At 37.5% G+C, this 24102-nt stretch overlaps 1 protein-coding gene across 4 annotated transcripts in view; it reads left to right on the plus strand.

The window, feature by feature from the left end:
• Positions 1 to 24102, plus strand: part of Cntn6 (contactin 6) — a 347844-nt gene that overhangs the window by 183084 nt on the left and 140658 nt on the right. For all 4 annotated transcript variants that reach the window (XM_036181619.1, XM_036181617.1, XM_036181615.1 and 1 more), the window contains exon 5: positions 14674 to 14769. In XM_036181619.1, coding sequence (XP_036037512.1) covers positions 14674 to 14769 — 96 coding nt within the window. The remainder of the gene's footprint in view (positions 1 to 14673; positions 14770 to 24102) is intronic.

Here is a 24102-nt window from a genome sequence, read left to right on the forward strand (position 1 = left end):
TATAGTTAACAACAAAGCATGTTCAGGTTACATGGCTGTGAGATTCTGGTTGATAAAATTGAATATTTGGAAAGGAGAGGAAAGCATTATTCCCGTCCTTTCTTTGCATTGTGGGTGGTGTTCATTCTATCTCTTCTACTTTCATTGTAGCAAAATGACTGAGATTACAATAACTAATAGACTGCAGTATCCACATGTCCAGATAATTTTTGGTACTGTTGTCACTACTCAGTTGGGTGAAGGGGAAAAAAAAAAGAGATAGTGGAGGTTCTGCAAGAAGCATCAAAGCTTAGCAATAAAATTAAAAAAAAAAATCATTGACCAGAATCTAGCAAAATCATCCAATTCATGTCGATTTCACCCTCCTAATTCAAGTAAATCTTGCTTCATATGAGTCATGAAACTTGAATGTCCTATGGCCAGGCTGAGGTAGTATCTGGTTTATGTTTAAGGGATGGAAATAGTACTCATAAATACTTACAGTAACAAAGAATTGGATGAAGCAGTTTGGTTTTTCAAATAAAGCAAGTGTCATTATTGTGTAGAGTTTAGGGATGTTAAAGTCAACTTTCGGCATTTTCTTCTGCAATTGACCACTTTATCTGCTCTAAGACTCAGACACCTTTTCCTACAGGGACTGCCATTTCTTCCCTCATAAATGTTTAATGAGATAGTAGTTTACTTGCCAACTTGAAACAATCTAGTATACCCTGGGAAGGGAGTACCAATGAGGAACTCTCTAGATCAGGTGGGCTATGACATATTAATAGGAGACATGTCTTAATTAAACTAATGGATGTGGAAAGACCCAGTCCACTGGGACAGATCTTTTCCCTAGGTTTGAGCCCTGGACTATGTAAGTATAGAGATGGGCCTGAGCTTTAGTAGGCCTGCATGAAGACATTTGTTTTTCTTTGACCTTGAGTATGGCTAAGATGGTAGTGGATGTTTAAATAAATACTAAATTTTCTTGGACTTCTAAGCTGAAAAACAGAACAAAACAAATTTCATCCCTCAGTTGATTTTTGTGAGGAAAATTTATCACAGCAACAGAAATGAAGCTAGAACCCTTGTCTATGTCATTATCTGCAGCGGGATTGACAGAGCTGTTGAGTCTGTAGGTCAGGAAGAAGTTCCCAGGGTTTAGTGAACTTTTCTTTACATAGATACATTGTTTCAGGATAAAGGCAGTCATCAGTCACATTAAACAAAGGGGTGGGGCTATGTTCCAACCATGTTGTTTTTACAAAAATAGCCAAAGTACTGGATTTGACTAATAATCTATAGTCAAATTGTGATAGGATCTTGAATTCTGGCTATATTTGTAAGCTGTGGGACTTTGGGCAATTTATGATCTGAATCATGATTGTTATATTTATACAGTTAGAGGAACACTATATATATGAAATCTGAGTATGCTAGAAAGAGAGCTCTATGGTTAAGATCTCTTCATGCTGTTGCAGAGGATACAAGTTCAATTCCCAGCAGCCATATGTTTACAAGGGGCAGCTTGTAACTGTGTATGACATATATTCTTCTAACATTCATTATGCCCACTAACTCTCATCAATGAACATATAGACATATAAATAAAATATAAAGGTTTTTATCAACACTCACCTATAGAAATGTTTGGACATTAAGTCAAATATTATCACATATATATTACAATACAAATATAGTTTCTATAATTAACTATATGTACATCCACATGTATATACAGACATAGGCAAACACACATATCTCAAGATGTAGTTTAAAATTACTTTATCTTTACAAGAGCAAGAAAAATTGCATGTTTGAATGATCTAAACTAAAATTGCTTTGAAGTAAAAATTTACAAGAAAAATGTACAATGTTTGAGGCATAAAGATTGTTTAGGGTCAATGAGGCCATTCCTCTGTCTTGAGGCAGAAATATCCTTAAACTAATGCAGATCAGAACCTATTTCTTATGGAGAAACAATTTAGTGAAAATGCCTATGTACCATTTCCAGAAGAAGTAGAAGCTTTTGAATACAAATCAGCTCTCTGCTTTTAAGTGACTTTTTGGTGACAAACAAGAGAACTTTTTTCAAAAACATTTTTTGTTGATGTTTTGGTGGGTTAATTGCTTTCCATGCCTGCTACTTCCAAATGGAGAATCAGACTCAAAACACAGGGATCCATCAGTATTTAATATGCAACATGATAGCCATATAGTCCCAAATGAGGATTCAGGGCAGATGTTTGATGTTACCACATGTTCAGGTGACTGAATGTTATAGACAGTTTCCCTACCTGTCTGACATTTTCCCTGGATACCACCACCATGATAGTCTCCATGCCATTGTGGGCTTGAAGTGGTAATTCCAGGAAAAAAAAAACAAAACAAACTTGAAGCATTTCCATAAGTCATCATATGCTCTGCCTTATGAAGAAATAAATAAGTAAACTGATATTTCAAAATTAACATGAAGCTTCAGAACTATGGAGTGTGAAATAAATTAGAGAAACACTGATTCACCAGAAAAGAATAATCCCATTTGCTTGTTTTACTCATTGCTGAATTTTTGACCCAAGCATTGCTTGAAAAATAGCAAGTGCTCAATAAATTTGGCAGCTAAGACTTGTTTTAGTTGTCTGGAGCACATTCTCTTCATCTTCAGAAACAGATGTCATGGCAGAGAGAGAATTAAGCAAAGTGTTTGGGTGGTGATCCCAGAAAGCAAGGTGAAGAAGTAGGAGGAAAGATAGGGAAAGGGAAAACCAGAAAGAATGACATCATGAGTGAGTTATACATGTGAAAAACAGTGTCTCAGAAAGGCAAGACACATCACTAGAGCATTTGTCCATTGATCAAGCAAGATGGGTTACTTTCTTATCAATTCTCATAAGATGCTTTTTGAGAGCCACTCCTAAAAATCCTGGCACTTGGAAGGGTAAGGCAGGAGGATAACATGTTTGAGGTCATACTGTGCTAAACAATAAGATATTAAAACTCTGTGTCAGAAAAGAAAAGAAAACATAAAATAATGACAGAAGAAAATAGCTGTATATTAACGTTTATTATATCATTTAAAGTTTTAAAGTAATCCATACTCTTAATCACAAAAGCCTTAGGCATATTACAAAACATGTAAAAGTGTGAAGATTTTTAATATCTACTTACTTCTTGTGCTCTCATAAATAAATAGATTATTTTTTCTTCTCTTCATGGAGAATAGGCCTTGTGATTGGGCTGATTTATTTTCTTTATAAAAATAAGTGAGATACATAATGGATAATGGAGAACATTGGAATGTGGTCTTCTTGATTCCTGAAGTTGATGATTATTTTCTGCCTGTCTTGTGAAAGAACAATTTCAGGTGCTAATATAGAGCTGCTTCTATCACAGATTCCAGGCACTAAACTGCTCAAATACTGGAAGTAGCAGACTTAGGAAACCTTGACAGTAGGCTTAAGAGCTGAGGGGTTTACAGCTTATTGTAGCAAAGATAAGTGGAAAGCACACCACAGGGTGATAGATGATAGAGCCAGAAAATTGGTCTTCAGAGAAAAGAATGAAAGGAAAAAGGAGGGAATGGTGGATCTAGTCTTTGGCCTTCCAGAATTTACAGATACCTTTTATGCTCTGAGGTTTCTTCTGACCATTCTGAAATATCTCTCATCCTTTCATTTGGACTAAGTGAATTTCTACTAAGGCAAAAGGAAATAATATGCTAGCAGGAACAGGGATGACCTAGAAAAGGAAGCAATCCATGACTCATGAATGATAACATTAAGGTAAAGAAGACAGGACATATGTATATATGCTGGGATTTCATTTCAGTTCAGTGGCCATAGGCAATTTTGTTTTAAAACATCCTGTGACTTAGCTATGTACAGTTAAACATATATAACAAAATGCTCATACCTTTCATATAATATGTTTATAGAGTCTCCCTTCTGTATCTGAGTGGACAGGATTCACCACCTGCTTCAGGTGCTTAGACCCAAGAGTGTCCAGTTCCCTTATGTAAATATAGTAGAGTATTTGCATATAATCCACACACTTCTTATATTTTCAATAATTTTAGATTAATTATAAAGCTAATTACAAGTGCTAGTAAATAAATATTACAGTATTATATTTTTGAGACTGCAGCAACATAATATTCTATACAATTTTTATACAGAGACTTAATTTCCTTCATTTATTTTTTAATCTTCAGCATACAAACATGAACTAAAATTGATATATATAAATATAAATACATATATTTAACTCTACTGGAAGAGTGCTTGCCAAGTATGCACAAAGTTCTGGGTTCAGTCTATGACACTGCCAATAAAAGGTGTGGTGGTGCACACCTGTAATCTCATCACTTAGAAGGTAGAGGCAGAAAGATCAGAAGTGCTGGGTCATCCTCAGCTCTACAGTGATTTTTGAGGTCAGCCTGGACTACATGAGCAACTGTCTAAGTGAGTAAGTAAGTAAATAAAGAAATAAATAGATAAATAGAAAAATAGCTTAAAGTATACATAAATACTAAAATTAACCAACATACCAGTTAAATAAACTAAATATTTATGAGGTTATAGTTTATTTAGGGCCATTTAGCATCACATATTAGACAAGTTATTTATATTATATTGTCTTGTCAAGATAGTAGACTAGAATAATTTGAAATGTTGGAGTTAAAAATAGTCCTCTATTCTACAGTATTTCTTGAATATTGTTTATATACGACACTAAGCACATTCAAGAACACTGAGAAGTACCAGTTTTAGCAATAGGTGATTTATATCCCAACCTTAGTCTCAGCAAAATGCTACGATTTTGAGGTTATATTCCCCCCACCACAAGGCTTACTTGGTCCTTTTGAATGGCTGTGAAAGCTGTTTGAAGTGAGGCAAGTTGGAGGAAGTAGATCTTAGAAGGGACACAATTTGAGATTAGTAGCCCATCTCTCATCTTCATCCATCTCAGTTTTCAGTTCCATGCAGAAGTGAGGAATGGAGAAGTTGCAGTCATATACCCTAACATCATGGTACCACCTAATACCACATCTTCTCACCTTAATGAACTATATGCCTCTTGTGGGCCACAAGAATATATTATAGAGATTCAGCTATGTATTAAAGCTATACCTTGACTGGACCAAGGTTCTGTCAAGGGACAAACCATTCATTATGAATACTTAGTGATACCCAGCCTTTAATATTTCAGCTGTCTTCTGCTATGAAAACCTTTGTACCCAGAACTGGCAAACAGTTCAGCTCCCCAGATCTCTACTAAATTACTAACTCCCCTGCTGAGCTTAGCAGCCAAGCTGGCAGGAGACACCTAGCTTTGTTTCTTGTGCTAATGAAGTTCAGATCATCCCCCACCATCCGCGCACACCCACCCTCCCACCCCCTGCCTTGAGGAGGCCTAGGGGTTCTCCAGAGCAATTGACTGAGAACAAAAGAGGTTTTTACATATCAAGATGGGAAGAAAAACAACATTCCTGAGGAGGCAGAGAACCCTGTACCCAGGGAAAGAAAGGGCAGGCATTTTCTATAGACAAAGACAGACCTGCAGGGCAGGGCAATACAGAAGATAGGACAACAGAGGTTTTGTAGAGGGTAAGCAGATCTCAGGTAGAGTTTTCTGAGTGCCAGGAGTAGAGAGTAGCAGAGATGGAGAAAGAGGATGCAGAGGACGAAGATGAGGCTGGAAGCAAAGGAGTTTAGTCATTAGCAGGGCTATGAGCTAGGGAGCTGGACGGAACTGAAGCTATGGAGACAGGATTTCATCCCAGAGAAATAAAGTAGATGGATAAAGAGCTTGGTATGTCTAGAGTTATTCCTGCCTTGAATGCCTGGTAGAGCTATAGCTGAACTGATAGAATTTTGTCTTAGAGGAATAAAGTTAACAGACATAAGGACATAGTGTACATAGATTTTTTTTCCCTCAGATATCTCACGCCAGACATAGCTAAGCCCCCGGACCCTGGATACTCCATCTATGCCCTTAAAATTAGAAGTCAACATAAATTCTTTCAAAGAACCAGAAAAGGACACAGTAAATAATATTCTCCTTCCATCCTGCTGTAGGTGTTGCCTTCATGTAGTTGATGTATATTTAATAAATACACAACTGTCCTTTGGTTTAGTTACTTTGGTGTCCACTGAGACTACCAAAGTTGTTTTCCTCTACCACTAAGAGATTCATTTAAGAATCTTAATTAATAGAGTTAATTAAGATTATTAATTGAAAGAATCTTGAAGTGCTCAGCTATAAGATAAAGGCCCCAAAGACACAGCATCTGAGCTGCCTCTGATCTCCCACAATTTTATTCACCCAAGGATCCTGTCTTTCTCACTACTCTGCTTTGTGCAGCTGAGTGGTGCTTATATGATTTATCCATCCTGAGATGCACAAATAGCCCTGAGAAATCTCTTCAGAGATTCTTGACGTAAAAGACAGTGACACTGTTCCCCCTGTACAACAAAATATGGGGAAAGTGAACATTCACCCAAAGTCAAAGCCCATGACCATGAAGACTAGCAGCCTGTTGTTGTTGTTGTTGTTTTCTTTTCTTTTCTTTTCTTTTCTGACTACTCAAACACCAACCTAAGAGGTTGTTTCTGTTTTCAACTGGGATACATAGCATTTCCAGCCAGTGGGGGTTCAATGACCCTCTGTCAGTTATTTACCGGCACTCTTACCCCATGAGGAACACGCCCCAAACATGACAAATCCACAGAAGAGCTGTTTATTAATATAGGATAGGAAGAGACAGACATGACAGGCCTGTGTGAAACGCACACGTGAGTGAGAAGAGGAGAGAGAGCCCTGTGCAAAATGGTGCCGGCTTTTTAAAGAGTGGGCTGTGCATGCATACAGGACTGCATGTGGCTACTCCACGCATGCTCGTAGATTACATGGCCACACGCTTTATGCAGCCATGCAAAGCCATGGAGTCCTAGTCACGCGAGATGTTCTGACCTGGAAATGGCTATTTTGAACCGGAAATAACTAGGCAGTCTGCCGGGCAAGCCCAACCGTGTGGACATGTTGTGATTTCCTACCACCCTCCATCTAACAACTTGTGTTGTTGGTAAAACAGGCTCTGGAATAAAATACAACTTGATGTGACTGAGCTCAGAATAAGATTCACATGCTTTGTACTTGAGGCAGTAATTTTTTTTTCTTTCATCAGTGAACATTTGAACTAGCCACTGGGATGTGGTAAAGGAAGCCGCACACAGTCTTCAAGAAAACATGTGGTTCAAACATAATGAAGATGTAGTCTTCAAAACAAAAAGCCCATTGAAATTTACTTAGCATCTTATTAGGTTGGTACATAAGAAGGGCTCATCTGTCATAGAATTGGTATCACTCACATTCTTTAATTCTACCTTATAGCATCCATTTCTGTGACCCTCAGAGTTAAACAAAATTTACAAGGACAGAGGCATTGCTCTTTGGTAAGAATGGCTAGTGAGCACCTTTGTACTGACTATGCCCTTCTTCAGTCATAGTTTGTGATATGTGAAATATGAAAGGTAGGGTTAAAGAAGGTCTGCTGTGCCCTTTATGAGCACAATATTACATTCATTTGAGGCCTATGCTAATACTTACTCAATTTTGAAAGTGGAGAAAAATTAAGTAGAAAGACTCATTAAACTACTAGCAGTCAGTACTATATATGGCAAAATTAGCATTTGGGAGTACTATGTGGCTCTAAACTTGTGAAATGATCATTAGTCCCATCACAGAGACTTACATAGAATTGACTAGGAGCTTATTTAATCTATTTTATGTGTCTGTAAATATATGCATATATTGTTTTCCAATCAAAAACCCAGGGATTGTATACTAAAGTTTTAGATAAATTAGCATCTTACATTGTCTTAAATGAACAAAGCTACTCCACTCCCTCATTCCTTTGGTTCTTCTCATCTAGTTTGACTTAAGATGCATTTTCACTTTATTTACTCCTTTGTATGTCTGCCTTACATGTGGGGGTGTCCACAGAGGTCAGAAGAAGGTCGATTTTCTAGAGCCAGAGTTACAGGCCAATGACAGCTGCCTGACTTGGGTGCTGGTGAGGAACTGAAGTGGGGTCCTCTGGATGGGCAGGAAGCACTCTTCATCACAGAACTGTCTCTGTAGCCCCTCATCTGGTTTTTATTGTAAACTTTTATATGCAAACTTATGAAGTAAGTGTAAGGACTGCCCATGAGTAGGGCTTGACTGTTTCTTTTCCCATGGATGTAATTGTTATTATCATTATTCATCAGATAAATTAATTCATTATAGTAAGTCATATGTGCTCCTCTACCTGTATTATAATAGACCTTTTAGTTACTTCAAATGTGTTTACTTGTTCTGTTTACTAAATCCACACCTTTTTGAAAATCTAGATCCTGGGCTGATAGAGAACAATATAGTGGCCCTCTCGTCTGATTATTATTATTTTTTTTTACTTTAATTTCACGCCACAGAAGATAGTTCTCTGTCAATTTGTCATTATCAGAAAATCAGGAAACTACTCACTTGGCCCTACTCTTATTCATAAGTTACTTATTTTGATTATATTTATTGACTCTTGCGTGTGTTGGGGGTGGTGGTGCATGCCACAGTATTCATGTGGAGATTAGAGGACCACTTGTGGACATCTATTCTCTCCTCCTACCAGGTCCAACGGATCAAACACAGGTTGTCAGCTTGGCAGAACATGAGCCATCTTGTGGTTCTCTCCTTTGTGAATTTTAATAGAAATACTTTTACATCAACAAAAAAAAATGTGTAAAGAAATTTTAGTTAGGATTCTAAGTGGATTCGACACCAGAAGCTCTTAAAATGGATTCTTGCTTCCTCCTTGGATATTAGCATTCCAGATTTGTGTCTAATATCAAGTTTTAGCTATTGCTTCTTTTACAGGATTTGACAATAGCATTGCACTTTATTAGGTTATGTCATGTTATGTTACTGAGTTAAGCTAGGAAACACAATAATATCCGAAACAATGTAACTGAGTATAGAGCATCCAGAGAATGAGAACAGAAAATGAAACTGGGCTAAGCAGAGATATTTTTGTATGCCACTTAATAAAAGTCTGAGAAAATTAATAATAGAACTGAGATCCTCTCCTTTTCAAACCACTCAAGAAACAGGGAATAAATGGGAGGAAAAGAATCATGGAGAGATATTAATTCAGTCTTGAGAGTTTTAAATAGAAATTTTTTTCTTTCTAAATTCTGAAAGGCCCCTGCATTTATATCTGAGAGTTTTCTGAGAGCAATACAGAACTTGGGGACTTTTCTTGGTGTCTCTGAGCACTTGAGTCTTGCTGGGTAAGGTATCTGCCTTTCACTGCTCAGCACAATGTTTTTGCCTTAGGCCAAAACAAAATACTCCTCTTCAACCTGGGAGCTGCATCCTGAAGGTGAGCTTGCACCGGAGTCCTGTTTACTCCAGTGCATACTTCACACTGAAACTTCTTCCGACAGGTTCTCAAAGGGGGAAATAGTATTTGATTGCTGGAAAGCAAGCAGCTGGAGAAAATAAATCTCTGCGTTTAAAGTCAGATCTAATGGCTTCAAAGAGACAAGTAATTGAAATCGCTTTTAAGGTGTAGAGCAAGAGAACAACTGAGCAGTGTCTTAGGTTTGGGAGCAGATGACTGTCTGTGTCTGGGGAAAGGCTTAGTGAGAAGGATGTTTAGTCTGCTTTTGAAATATTAACACTTAAACACATTAGTATTTGGAAATAAATTTTTATTTCCTTGTATCCTGTGGAAAGGCATTACAGATTTCTTAATTTCTAATTGCTAGAAGGAGTTGTAGTGTATGATCTGATTTATTTTAGTTTACTTTTTACAGTGAAGAGTGAGTCCCTTTTCTCCTGAAAGGACAGTAATGGGGATGTAGGACTGTTGAAGACAGAATAAGTATAAGCAATAGGCAGCCCTGGCTAATGGGATATAGGGACACACCTGTATACTATTTCATGATAAAGTGTTTGAGTTGCATCTTATTAAGTGAGTAAGACTAGTGTATCTTCACAAAGAGACTCCAGCTGACATCTGCAGCACAGAACAACATGTGTTCAGAGTTCAGGAACCAAACTCTTGCAATTTTGACCTGACACCTAGGAACCAATGAGCCTTTCAGCCTCAGCTTCTTTCTCAGCTCAGTATGTGAGCCCATTTCAAAGGTATTACAGGCCATTTGGAGGGTTCATTGACCACTCTCATGAGGGTGTGTTGCCCATGGTAGCTATTCTTGATATATGAATAAGAGAAAAAATAAAAGAGAGAAAAGAAAATTTCAGGGTTAAATTAAATGATTTTGTCCTTATTAAATGGTGAAGAAACATTATTCAGATTTTTGACAACTAACCTGTGCTGTTTTCCAACCTGTGTTGACATTTTCCCAGTGAAGATGTAGTTTCCCTTATCCGCAAAAGTTTGTTATCTTCTTGATTCTGGCTGATGGGCCCTAGGTACTCATTGCCTTCCTTTAAGCTTATGAGAGTTGGCAACTCATTGGCCCCCTTCAGTGTCAGGAGCTGGCACTGCCAACATGTCTTCTGAATGTGATCCTCAGGCCTTGGCATCAAAGGCACAGTTTCTTGCTTTAATTAAGCTGAGAGGCATTCCTACACGTGACAGCTGCAAAGATGTATTCTCCTTACAATTGAATGTTGGAATACTTAACATTGCATGGACTTCATTTTAAGTACTTTTTTTTTTTTTTTCATCTCTTGTCCCTCTACTGTGCCATGGTGGCTCCATGAGAGAGCATATGGCCCAGCAATTCTTTAAAGCTCATTTTATGGGCCATTCTCGGGTACTTCCTGCTGGCCTTTGGAACAGAGCCTTGTTTGTGACTGCATTTTTGCTTATGTTTCTGCCAAAAACTTCCACAAAAAAAAAAAGAGAGGCAATAAAACTGCAGGGCCCTGTAAACTATGGTCATCAGAATAGGTTAATGAAAGCAAGCTCAACAATTGAGGTCTTTAACAGCAACCAGCACTGCAGGACTTAAACCTTGAACACAAGGACAGTCTGTGCAGGTCACCTTTGTGGTCTATGGGAATATCTCAAAATGTTATAGAATACAAGACGATCTCAGGGAATGATCTCTCACAGCAAGCTATTTTTCTCTTAAGCATAAAGAAAAAAATGATAAGGTAAAAATAGAAATTGGTGATTTTTCCCGACCTCATCTTGGAGAGAGATAAATATAAACTTTATAAAGGTATTATATAGCATAGAAAATATTTGTTGGATGCTCTTATGGCTGCAGAAATTCATTGAATCTTTCCTCAAATTCTTTCTCAACCAAATTGCAATTTTAGCTGCTAAGAAGATATTTGAAATACAGAAAAACAGATCCTGTTGAAAGGAGATTCCTGTGAGGGGGCACCTAGTGTGAATAAGGCAAAATTATATCTTGATTATGATCTATGTGCTATTAAACAGTTTTAGTATCTGAATTATGAATTAAAACCTATGAACTAGTGACATTTTGCAGCAACTGTGTTTTGATAGCCTGCAGGATTTGTACCACTTTTGAGAGAAGGTGATTTTCTTTGTGGCAGCTAATAAAAACCCTATTGTAAGCACAAAGATCTCAGAGAATTTATGTTACCAATGGATGCCATTTATCTGGAAGTGTAAAACAATAGTTAAGGAATCAGGGATCTTATCACCATGGTTATAATGACTTCTGATTAACACTGAAAACATGACACATGTTTTCAGGTTTAAGAGGCTGGCAATGTGACACCAAGAGCATTCATTCCAAAGCTTCTTAATATCATACCTCCCTTCAGTTTCTCCTCACTTACTTTAACAGTGTTTTTCTTTCTGTGACCACTAAAAATGAATAATAATTTTAATGACACCTTTCAAATATAATAGTAAAGGGGGATAAAAATACTCAGATTAGCCACTTCTTAGGGCTACAAGAAACAGAAACAACAGGTCTGTCTATTGACTATTAGTTTTGAAATATAGTTAGGTAGTGTTGTTGGGTCCTAATGTCTCCCTGGGAGAGGTGATGAGAAGTGTGGCATCAAGGGCACAGACTGATGGGTGATGTTGCTTTGTATGCTGTGAATGTGTTGCTCTGATCGGTTGATAAATAAAATGCTTATTGGCCAGTAGCCAGGCAGGAAGTATAGGTGGAATAAGCAGACAAGGAGAATTCTGGGAAGAGGAAGGCTGAGTCAGGAGTTGCCAGCCAGATGCAGAGGAAGCAAGATGTGAAGACAGAATTGAGAAAAGTTACCAAGCCATGTGGCTAAACATAAATAAGAATTATGGGTTAATTTAAGTGTAAGAGCTGGTCAGTAATAAGCTTGAGCTAATGGCCATATAGTTCATAAATAATATAAGCCTCTGTGTGTTTACTTGGGTTCAAGTGGCTGTGGGACTGGCATGTGAAAGAGATGTGACCTGACCAAGGACCAGGTAGGACATAGTAAAACTTCAGCTACAGCAGACACCAGGAGTGAGGTAAATGACAAGCAGCAGACTTGTTTATACAGCAATGGGGAGAGCCTTATATATCTTCCTCCTAGCACCCAGGCTGCATCTGAATCCAATGACATTCTGTTGTCACCCCTCATTGGCTAGGCACTGTCAGTGCCTGTTGCCTCTCAGGCAGACTTCAGGTTTGCTCATCTCTTAGCCTCATAGACCTTATCTTCCTACATATCCACTTTTTTTTTTTTTGCATTAATCACACTGCCCATTACCAAAAGTGCTTCTTTGACCCAAGTTGAGAGAAGCATATATCTATGTTATAAGCAATTTTTTAGAAAAAAGTTTGATAGCATGACTATTTAGCAAAACAAAAACAATAGGTTGCTCCTTTAAGGCCTTTGATATCTTCAGTCATGAGTTTTGATCAAAGTTGTAGTTCCTGGTGTGAAATCCTCCTTTGGAGCAGGTCTCATATGCAATAGGAAAACTGTTAGTTGTCCTACAACAGCCATATCAATGAGTACTTTTTGAATATTGTGTCAATGTGTACAATTTGCCGGGGAAGCCAGTATTATAGCATGCAGAGTCTAGCATTATGTAAGACCACTGATGTGTTTTCTGCTTAGCTGACTTCATAGTAACACCTGGCACTGAGTAAGCTCCCTAGGAGAGAGAAGAGTTTTCTGGTCAGTTCAAGATTGATTTATCTAAGTCTCATAACAAAAATGGAGGGTGTCTTCAACAGTAGGGTCTTACCATGTAGTTATTACGGTGAGCAACCAAGAACAATGGGCTCATCTTGTCACAGAGTCTCTTAAATATGCAGATAACAGTAAATCTTTCACATCCAAAAAGCAGTTTATGAATAAGAAGTGGCTTTTATTTTATTGCCATGTCAAGAGGTAGTGAAATTGAGTGAAAAAGAACCATGAATATTTGTAGTGATGCAATCTCAAACACAGGAACTATGTTATTTTTCTGTTTGGTATATGCACCTAAAATAAGTCTGGAGAATATATATCATCTAGTTAGAGAAATATATTTGGTTCCAACCTTGATACTACTGAAGAAGAGAGACTAGATCTTCAGAGGCAGCAGAATCTGTTTCAAAATGGTGGTCACACTTTTGTAGCAATGTACATTTTTGTTGTTGTTGTTAAATATGATTTTCCTACTACAGAGTTAGCAGAATAACAGTGAGTCAGTCCTTTGCTATTCTCTGTTATACATACAAATATTGCTTTTGCACTTAAACAACATTCCTATCCTTCAGAAGGTGATCAGTTCACTAAATGAGTGAATGAACAAATGAATGAATGAGTGAATGAATGAATGTATTTTACAGATGAAGGCATTGATGTTCAAAAGGAATTGAGCATTTGCCCTTCCTGGAGGCTGGTAGACTTTCCCTAGGAGTGTTGAAAGATTTAAATATTAACTAGATGGTTTATTAAGATTTCATCCATTTCTAAATTTCTAGATTTGCTTAATATAGGAAATCACTATAATCCCACATAATTTCAAGAAGCAGTTTTGTTGGGTGGGATGGAGAGAAAGGAGTACACTGATTCTATCAATGGCAGCTTTATTTCTTGGGCCAACATATCCTAAATCTGAGGCATTATCTAACCATCAAATGGCCGCCATTAATCTAAAAAGTAGATTTTAGCACATCCATTTATTATTCATTTTTTTCTTTTCTTTTCTTTTTCTTTTTTTCAAGATATAGTTACTCCACATAAGAGTCCCGGCTGTCCTGGAACTCACTTTGTAGATCCAGCTGGCCTTGAACTCACAGAGATCCACCTGCCTCTGACTCCTCAGTGCTGAGATTAAAGGCATGTGCCACCACTGTCCAGCATGCATACCCTTTTAAATCTACTTTGACTGGACATATTAAATATGTGCTAAGCTTAGAGGACTGCATGCTGGGTTACAAACTGTATGAGAGAATAAAAGTAAACACAGTGAGTAACCATAATAAACAAATGTGTTTATCACAATCTCTACTGAATTATATCTAAAAGGAAGACAGAAAGAAATGCAAGACTTTGTGAATGATTCACCACTGCAGATAAATGAGCTATTAGCTTCATATTCTGTTTAGCCAAAATATGATTATATGTTACTCATAACAATCAAAATAAGTTCCCTTTAAGATATCCAGATTCTTCTTAACTTCTAAAATGTAAGGAACTCTGAACCTGTTTTCTTTGTTTCCCAAGATATTGAAGATTTTGAAACCAAAACAAGAAGCACAGTGTCCGTCCGAGAAGGTCAAGGTGTGGTGCTCCTCTGTGGCCCACCACCACATTTTGGAGGTACGTTGTGGGTAGTTTGTGTCAGCCAATCCATGGGATCCATCAGAAGGTGAAAGAGGAACACAGGGTCCTGAAATGACTGACATGCCACCATCCATTCAGAAGGGCTACAAAAGCTCAAGGAATTTCACCAACCATCTAGAGTGTCTTGCATTCTAATGTTTTTATTTAAAAAGTACTTTTCATTTAGCTACTGAACAAATATGTCTTTGAGAAGATGAAACTGGGAGCTCTAAAAAGTCTTTGTGTTGCAGTTTTCTATGACATGATCTTATGCTATGACCCACTGCTCATGAAAATGTATATGTCTTGTCCATTAACTCTCTTTGATGATCAGCTTCCTCATATGTAGAATTAGGCAAACATTACTATGTTAAGTATCTAAATTACATTAATTTATATAATGGCCAGTATCTTATTAAAAATGAAAGCTAATATTATAATTTCATTTTTCACCTTTGGCTTTTACATACAGGAAAATTCCAGCACTCTTCTTGGAACTGTCCCATGCAGGCACTCTTGGCCCCTCACATGAGCCACTATTGCCTATTCATATTAGCTTCCATTACTAAAATGGGAGTTTCTAAAAGTCATAAAACAGGCATTTTAAGACAAAAAGCAAACTTGTGTTCCTAATGTTAAACTAAGTCTGTTTTCTAAGTCTTTATAACATTTTATTATTATTTTCATTTTATATCACCTTTGTGGTATGCCCGCACAAAAAGCAAAGGAACCTAATTAGAAGCTAACAATGTGTTTTTCTTCACTACTAACAAATATGGCATCATGCTCACCTAAAGTATTAGAGAAGACTTACTGTGCACGCAATGCTGCATCAGCATAAAGTTATATTCTTGTACAGTGCACATAAACATTGCTTAGGCTTTTTGATAGTGTCTTTTTTCCCTTTTTTTTTTTAACCTGTTCTGTTCCAGTACCATAATGTGATACTCAAAAATAAGGAAATACTAGGTCCTAGTGCTGTGACTATGGTCAAAGAATCCTGATGGTGTTGAAAATTTTTTCAACTTGGTTTAGTCATGGATGATAGAAATACAAAATAATTATAAGTAAACCAGTTATATATTTACACAATGAAAATAAATACAGAAGCTAAACAGGAGAGACATTCTCTTGTCACTTTGTCATTTCTGAATGAGAAAGTGTGTTGAAGGCCTCATTGTCATGTTATGAGTCCTATGAAACTAAATCAGTGGATAACACAAAATACATTAAAGTAAGCATTTTTAAGGAACAAGACTCTTAGATGAAAGTGAAGGCAAGTTGTCTATTTCCATGGAAATCATCAGCATGATTCCATGGATATCTGACAATAATGATGTTGGGGCAGCCTAGTAGTTTCCTCCCAAACAGTTTTAGCATTCACCAAAAGTAACTTCATCCCTTTGTGTGGTGGGTATTGTGTTCCCCAAAATATTGTGTGTTCCCTGAAATAAACATATCTGGGGTCAGAGAACAGACAGCCACTAGAACAAAGCCAAAAATGGTGGCTAGAAAATGGGAAGAGTAAGCTATAGCAGAAGTTGGGCGGTAGTGGTACACACCTTTAATCCCAGCACTTGGGAGGCAGAGCTAGCTGAATCTCTGAGTTCAAGGCCACTTTAGAAACAGCTAAGCATAGTGACCCATGCCTTTAATCCTAGGGAGTAGGGGAAGAAAGAGAAAAGTATATAAGGCATGAGGACCAGGAACTAAAAAAAAAAAGCATGTAGTTAACCATAACTGGAGAAGTATTCAGGCTTTGGAGCAGCACAGTTCAGCTGAGAGCCTTTGGGATGAGGACACAGAAGCTTCCAGTCTGAGGAAACAAGACCAGCTGAGGGACTGGCGAGGTGAGGAAACTGTGGCTTGTTCTGTGTCTCTGATCTTCCAGCAATCACCCCAATAACTGGCCTTGGGTTTGAGTTTTATTAATAAGACTCTTTAAGATTCATGCTACACCTTTGAGCATAGGTATGATGGAATAATGTTCTTTTGGTTTTTGTTGTAGAAATTAACACATCTTTGTGTCTTATTTTCATTAAGAGCTTTTTATTACTTGATTAAATTTATTCCTAAGTGACTGCTGTTTGTTTACAATTTTTCCCAATGGAATCATTTTGTCTGTTTGTCTCTTATAAGAAAGCTATTGATTTCTGTGTGCTGTTATCTGCTACTTTGCCAGATTTACTGGTGATAGAAGTCTTTTTGTAAAATTTCTAGGGTTTTCTAAGTAAATATGTTCTGCAAAGAGGAATAATTTAACATAATCCTTACTTTTTTTTCTTTTTATTTATTTCCCCTGCCTGAATGTTGTGGCTTGCATTTTGTATGATACTGGATAACTGTGATACCTACCATTATATTACTGGTGCCAAAGAAGAAAAAGTTTCAATATTCCTCACCAATTATGACATAAGCTCTAGATTTGTCACCTCTAGGTTCGTTAGTTATGCTGAGCTGTGATACTTCTATATCTATGTATTATCTTTTTCTTTTTTGTTTTTGTTTTTTGAGACAGGGTTTCTCTATGAAATAGTCATGGTTTCTCTATGAAACAGTCATGGCTATCCTCTAACTCACTGTGTATACCAGGCTGGCCTTGAACTCACTGAGATCCACCTGCCTCTGCCTCCCAAGTGCTGGGCTTAAAGTCATGTGATATCACTGCCCAGTCCAGTATTTTTCAAGTTCAAGTGGTATAAAATATTTTTTTGTTTATTTGTGTGTGTGTGTGTGTGTGTGTGTGTGTGTTTCTATGAGCCAAAATATTTCTAACTCTTATGTGCTGATATCAATATTACTTCCCTTAAAAATCAGTTATAGACTCATAGTGAAAGCAAGGTCATAAAGGCTGATGAGTTTTAGAACAAATTGTGTATAAGTTAATTCTGTGCCTTTCTGTCCATGTACAACTGGCACAGTGAATACAATGAGTATGCCTACATCACGGGAGAAGTCATAATAATTTTAATATTATTAGCATATCTAAGTGTGTTAGATTGTTCCTCCAGTATGTTCACAAAAACATATTCAAAGCATCCCTTAACAATAGAAGTCTTCAATGTGTTTTTTTTAAAGAAACATTCTAAGAACACAAGGGAAGCAAATGAGCATGTTTGAATTCTATAAGTCTGTCTGTCAATGAAAGTGTCTGTGCTCAAAAGCAAGACATGAAAATGAGTTCATGGATTTTTCATATAAATGCTGACTAATTACATAACATTATAACAATGTAAGTGTTATAAAACATGGTCATTCAGATGGAACAGCTGCAGTTTTCATTAGGAAAGGTGTGACTACTTGCCACAGATCATCAAGGCTGGACTGTTAGCATTACTTTATAAAAGGAGACACCAGGGACAGTTTTTGGACCTTCATCTGAGATCCCAACTACCCCTCCCAAACATGTGTATACAACTTTGTTTTCATTCCACGTCCCTGGACTGCAGTTGTGGTCGTATCCATAGAGATATGTTACATAATCTGGGAAGGCTAATCAAAGGGGCTCCATCTACATGGCTGTGAAGCAGCCATCAGTTCCAATGGGTGCAGACCTTCCTGTACAACTTCTTTGAGGTCACCATTACTCCTGCCAATGACCTCTCACCCATATTCCATAAGTATGCACAATAAACTTATTGGTTCCACAGTGTGAAATTTGGTAGATTAGTACTTTGATTTGTCTTTGAGACATGAGGATGAGGAAGACAGTGTTCAACCATCCCCATGGGAGAAATTTTCTCCCTGTTATAACATTACAACACAACATAACATAGCATAAGAATTTAACCTGATAGAACATTATAGTCTAACATAACATAAAAACATAAAGCAATAGAACATATAATATGATATACTTCTACCTGAATAAATATGATTAAGAAGTTATTGTTCCTCTTTCTGCCTGGATAAAAGAAATCTGGTCTCTACCATTGATGATTTGTAAATGTGTTCTATCTAAATTTAACCGTAAGCAAAACTTTAAGCATGCTGCCCCTCTGGGAGGAATGGGGAGGATTTTAGAGAGAGTGAAACTATTCTAACAGAGAGTGGACCTGCGAAATGGAAAAGCATCCTGTGTGTGTATATAGAAAACAATTGTTATATAGGCTATAACTTCAGTAGATAACATTTTAATAAAGTCAGAAATTAGTGTTAGTATTCTGTCTCATTTGATCTTGTGATATCTACATCACCAAGCTTCTTGTCTCTGAAACATATTCCTAAAATAATCCATGTTTAATGATAAAGAGCATGTTTGAGAGCATAGCTTTTACAGGTACAAGCAAAGTCAGACTCATTGCTCTTCAGTCCTTGATGATATTGGCAGATAACAATAGCAGGGGGCATATAGCACAGTACATTTCTTCTTCATGGCCAGTATATGAAAGATAAAAACTTAAGGATCTTGGATCATATGTACCCATTTAGGCCACGACTCCAAAAACTTAGAGACCTTCCACTAAGCCTTATAAATAAAATGTCCACTACTTTCCCATACCACCACTTCATGGTGTAAGCCTTCAATAGGATTTACTTTTGGAGGGTATTTATTATCTAAATTATAGCTATTTCTGTGACTATAAATTCCATGATGGTTAAAGTCTTCCATTGTTTACACAATTCCCAGTACTCTGACTATAAAATATTTCAAAGATATATTTGGAGAGATGGGCCCATGGTTAAGAGTACTGGCTGATTTTCCAGTCTTGGTTCTCATACTCATATGACATCTCACAACTCTTCCACAGGATTCAACATTATTTTCTATACATAAATGTGAACAAAACACTCAGACATATAAAATAATAATGTAAAAAATTCAAATATTTTAGAAATGTAGCTTTAGCTGGAAGTTTTGCAAAATGATCATAACAAGGACAAATCTGTACATTAAACTGTAATTTTTTTGTTTTGTTTTTCTGATTTCTTGTTTTCTATACATATGTTTTATTTATTATTGTTGTTGTTATTATTATTATTATTATTATTATTATGTATTTTAATTTTAAACATCAACCATGCGTTCCCCTGTCATCCCCCCTCCCACCCCAACCCCCACCTTCCCCCCAGCCCCTCCCCTCCATTCCCATGTCCTCCAGGACCAAGACACCCCTGGGGATTCATTTAAACCTGGTGGATTCAGTACAGGCAGGTCTTGCCCCCTCCTTCCAGGCTGAGCATGTGTCCCTGTGTAAGCCTAAGGTTCCAAACAGCCAGCTCATGCACTAAGGACAGGTTCCGGTACCACTGCCTGGATGCATCCCAAACAGTTGAAGCTATTCAATTGTCTCACTTATCCAGAGGGCCTGATCCATCTGGGGGCTCCACAGCCTTTGGTTCATAATTCATGTGCTTCCATTCGATTGGCTATTTGTCCCTGTGCTTTTTCCAATCTTGGTCTCAACAATTCACGCTCTTACAGTCCCTCCTCCTTCTCGACAGCTGGACACCTGGAGCTCCTCCTGGGGCCTGACTGAGGATCTCTGCATCCACTTCCATCAGTTAATGGATGAAAGTTCCAAGACGACTGTTAGGGTGTTTAGTCATCTGATCACCAGACTAGGTCAGATCAGGCTTTCTCTCAACCATTACCAGCAGTCTACAGAGGATATATCATTGTGGATTTCAGGGGACCTCTCAAGCACTCTGCCTTTTCCTGTTCTCATGTGGTCTTCTTTTATCATGGACTGTTATTCCTTGTTCTCCCTTTCTATTCTTGATCCAGCTGGGATCTCCTGCTCCCCTAAGCTTTCTTTCCCTCAAGCCTTGCCCTTCACTACTCCCACTGTCGCCCAGTGTTGTTCATGTAGATCTCATCCATTTCTGTCATTGGCCGATCCCTGGGTCTTTCCTAGGTTCCCATTTTCTAGGTAGCCTACCTGGAGTTATGTAGCAGTCTAGTCATCTTTGTTTTACATCTAGTATACTCCTATGAGTGAGTACATACCATGTTTGTCCTTCTGAGTCTGGGTTACCTCACTCAGGATGATTTTTTCTAGATCCATCCATTTGCCTACAAACCTAATGATGTCATTCTTTTTCTCTGCTGAGTAGTACTCCATTGTGTATATGTACCATATTTTCTTTATCCATTCTTCAGTTGAAGGGCATCTAGGTTGTTTCCAGGTTCTGGCTATTACAAACAATGCTGATATGAACATAGCTGAGCACATGCCCTTGTGGTATGATTGAGCATTCCTTGGGTATATGCCCAAGAGTGCTAAAGCTGGATCTTGGGGGAGAAGGATTCCCAATTTTCTAAGGAAGCGCCATATTGATTTCCAAAGTGGCTGTACAAGCTTGCATTCCCACCAGCAGTGGAGGAGAGTTCCCCTTGTTCCACATCCTCTCCAGCATAAGCTGTCTTCTGTGTTTTTGATCTTAGCCATTCTGACAGGTGTAAGGTGGTATCTCAGAGTCGTTTTGATTTGCAATTCCCAGATAATTAGGGATGTTGAGCAATTCCTTAAATGTCTTTCAGACATTTGAACTTCCTCTGTGGAGAATTCTCTGTTTAGTTCTATAGTCCATTTCTTAATTGGACTGTTGGGCCTTTTGATGTCTAATTTTTTGAGTTCTTTATATATTCTGGATATCAGCCATCTGTCAGATGTGGGGTTGGTGAAGACCTTTTCCCATTCTGTAGGCTGTCACTTTGTCTTGTAGACCATGTCCTTTGCTCTACAAAAGCTTCTCAGTTTCAACAGGTCCCATTGATTGATTGTTTCTCTCTGTGTCTGTGCTACTGGTATTATATTTAGATAGTGAACTCCAGTGCCAATGCATTCAAGACTACTTCCTACTTTCTCTTCTATCAGGTTCAGAGTAACTGGATTTATGTTGAGGTCTTTGATCCACTTGCTTTTGTTCACGGTGACAGATTCGGATCTATTTGTAGCCTTCTACACATTGACATCCAGTTATGCCAGCACCATTTGTTGAAGATGCTTTCTTTTTTCCATTGTACATTTTTGGCTTCTTTGTCAAAAATTGTATGTTCATAGGTGTGCAGGTTAATGTCAGGGTCTTCAATTCGATTCCATTGGTCCACATGTCGGATTTTATGCCAGTACCAAGCTGTTTTTATTATGGTAGCTCTACAGTAGAGCTTGAGGTCAGGGATTGTGATGCCTCCAGAGGTTGATTTATTGTACAGGATTCTTTTGGCTATCCTGGGTTTTTTGTTTTTCCCTAAGAAGTTGAATATTATTCTTTCCAGATCTGTAAAGAATTGTGTTGGTAATTTGATGGGAATTGCATTGAATCTGTAGATTGCTTTTGGTAAGATTGCCATTTTTACTATGTTAATCCTGCCTATCCATGAGCATGGGAGATCTTTCCATTTTCTGACATCTTCTTCAATTTCTTTTCTCAGGGACTTAAAGTTCTTGTCATATAGGTCCTTCACATGCTTATTTAGAGTAACCCCAAGGAATTTTATATCATTTGTGGTTATTGTAAAGGGTGATGTATCTTTGATTTCCTTCTCAGCCTGTTTGTCTGTTGTTTATAAGAGGGCTACTGATTTTTTGAGTTGATCTTGTATCCTGCTATGTTGCTGAAGGTTTTTATTAGCTGTATAAGTTCTTTGATTGAATTTTTATATATACTATCATGTCATCTGCAAATAGGGAAAGCTTGACTTCTTCCTTTCCAATTTGTATCCCCTTAATCTCTTCGTGTTTTCTTATAGCTCTGGCTAGAACTTCAAGTACTATATTGAATAAGTAGAGGAGAGGGGACAGCCTTGCCTTGTTCCTGATTTTAGTGGTATTGCTTTGAGTTTCTCTCCATTTAATTTGATGTTGGCTATTGGCTTGCTGTAGATTGCCTTTATTATGTGTAGGTCTGTTCCCTGTATTCCTGATCGCTCCAAGACCTTTATCATGAAGGGGTGTTGGATTTTGTCAAATGCCTTTTCTGCATCTAGTGAGAGGATCATGTGATTTTTTTCTTTGAGTTTGTTTATATGGTGTATTACATAGACGGACTTTCTTATGTTGAACCAACCTTGCATCCCTGGGATGAAGCCTACTTGATCATGGTGGATAATTGTTTTGATGTGTTCTTGGAGTCTGTTCACGGGAATTTTATTGAGTATTTTTGCATCAGTGTTCATGAGGGAGATTGGTCTGTAGTTCTCTTTGTTGCATCTTTGGTTTAGGAATCAGAGTAATTGTAGACTTAGAAGGAGTTTGGTAATATACCTTCTGCTTCTATTGTGTGGAACAATTTAAAGAGTATTGGTATTAAGTCTTCTTTGAAGATCTGGTAGAATTCTGCAGTGAAACCATCTGGTCTAGGGCTTTTTTTTTTTTTTTTTTTGGTTGGGAGAATTTTAATTACTGATTCTATTTCCTTAGGGGTTATTAGACTATTTAAATGGTTTATCTGGTCTTGATATTTAACTTAGGTATGTGGTACCTATTCAGAAAATTATCCATTTCTTTTAGATTTTCCAGTTTTGTGGAGTAGAGGTTTTTGAAGTATGACCTGATGATTCTTTGGATTTCCTCATTGTCTGTTGTTATGTCCCCCTTTTCCTTTCTGATTTTGTTAATTTGGATGCTCTCTCTCTGTCTTTTGATTAGTTTGGATAAGGGCTTGTCTTACTTGTTGATCTTCTCAAAGAACAATCTCTTTGTTTCATTAATCCTTTGTATTGTTCTCTTTATTTCTATTTTATTGATTTCAGCTATCAATTTGATAATTTCCTGGCATCTATTCCTCCTGGGAGACTTTGCTTCTCCCTGTTCAAGGGCTGTCAGGTGTGCTGTCAAGTCACTAGCGTGAGATTTCTCCAGCTTCTTTATGTGTGCATTCAGTGCTAGGAATTTCCCTCTTAGCACTGCTTTCATAGTATCCCATAAGTTTGGGTCTGTGGTGTATTCATTTTCATTGATCTCTAGGAAGTCTTTAATTTCTTTCTTTATTTCTTCCTTAACCCATTGGTGCTTCAGTTGAGCATTATTCAATTTTCTTGAGATTGTAGGATTTCTGCAGTTTTTTCTCTTGTTGAAATCTAACTTTAAACCATGGTGGTCTGATAGAACACAGGAGGTTATTCCAATTGTTTTGTACCTGTTGAGAACTACTTTGTGGCCAAGTATGTGGTCGATTTTAGAGAAGGTTCCATGGGGTGTTGAGAAGGCATATTCTTTTTTGTTCGGGTGGAATGTTCTGTAGATATAGATTAAGTCCATTTGAGCCATAACATCAGTTAAGTCCATTATGTCTCTGTTAAGTTTAAATTTGGCCGATCTGTCCAGAGGTGAAAGTGGGGTGTTGAAGTCTCCCACTATTAATGTGTGGGGTTTTATATGTGAT

Source organism: Onychomys torridus, chromosome 3 (genome assembly GCF_903995425.1).
Source record: "Onychomys torridus chromosome 3, mOncTor1.1, whole genome shotgun sequence".
Classification (NCBI taxonomy): domain Eukaryota; kingdom Metazoa; phylum Chordata; class Mammalia; order Rodentia; family Cricetidae; genus Onychomys; species Onychomys torridus.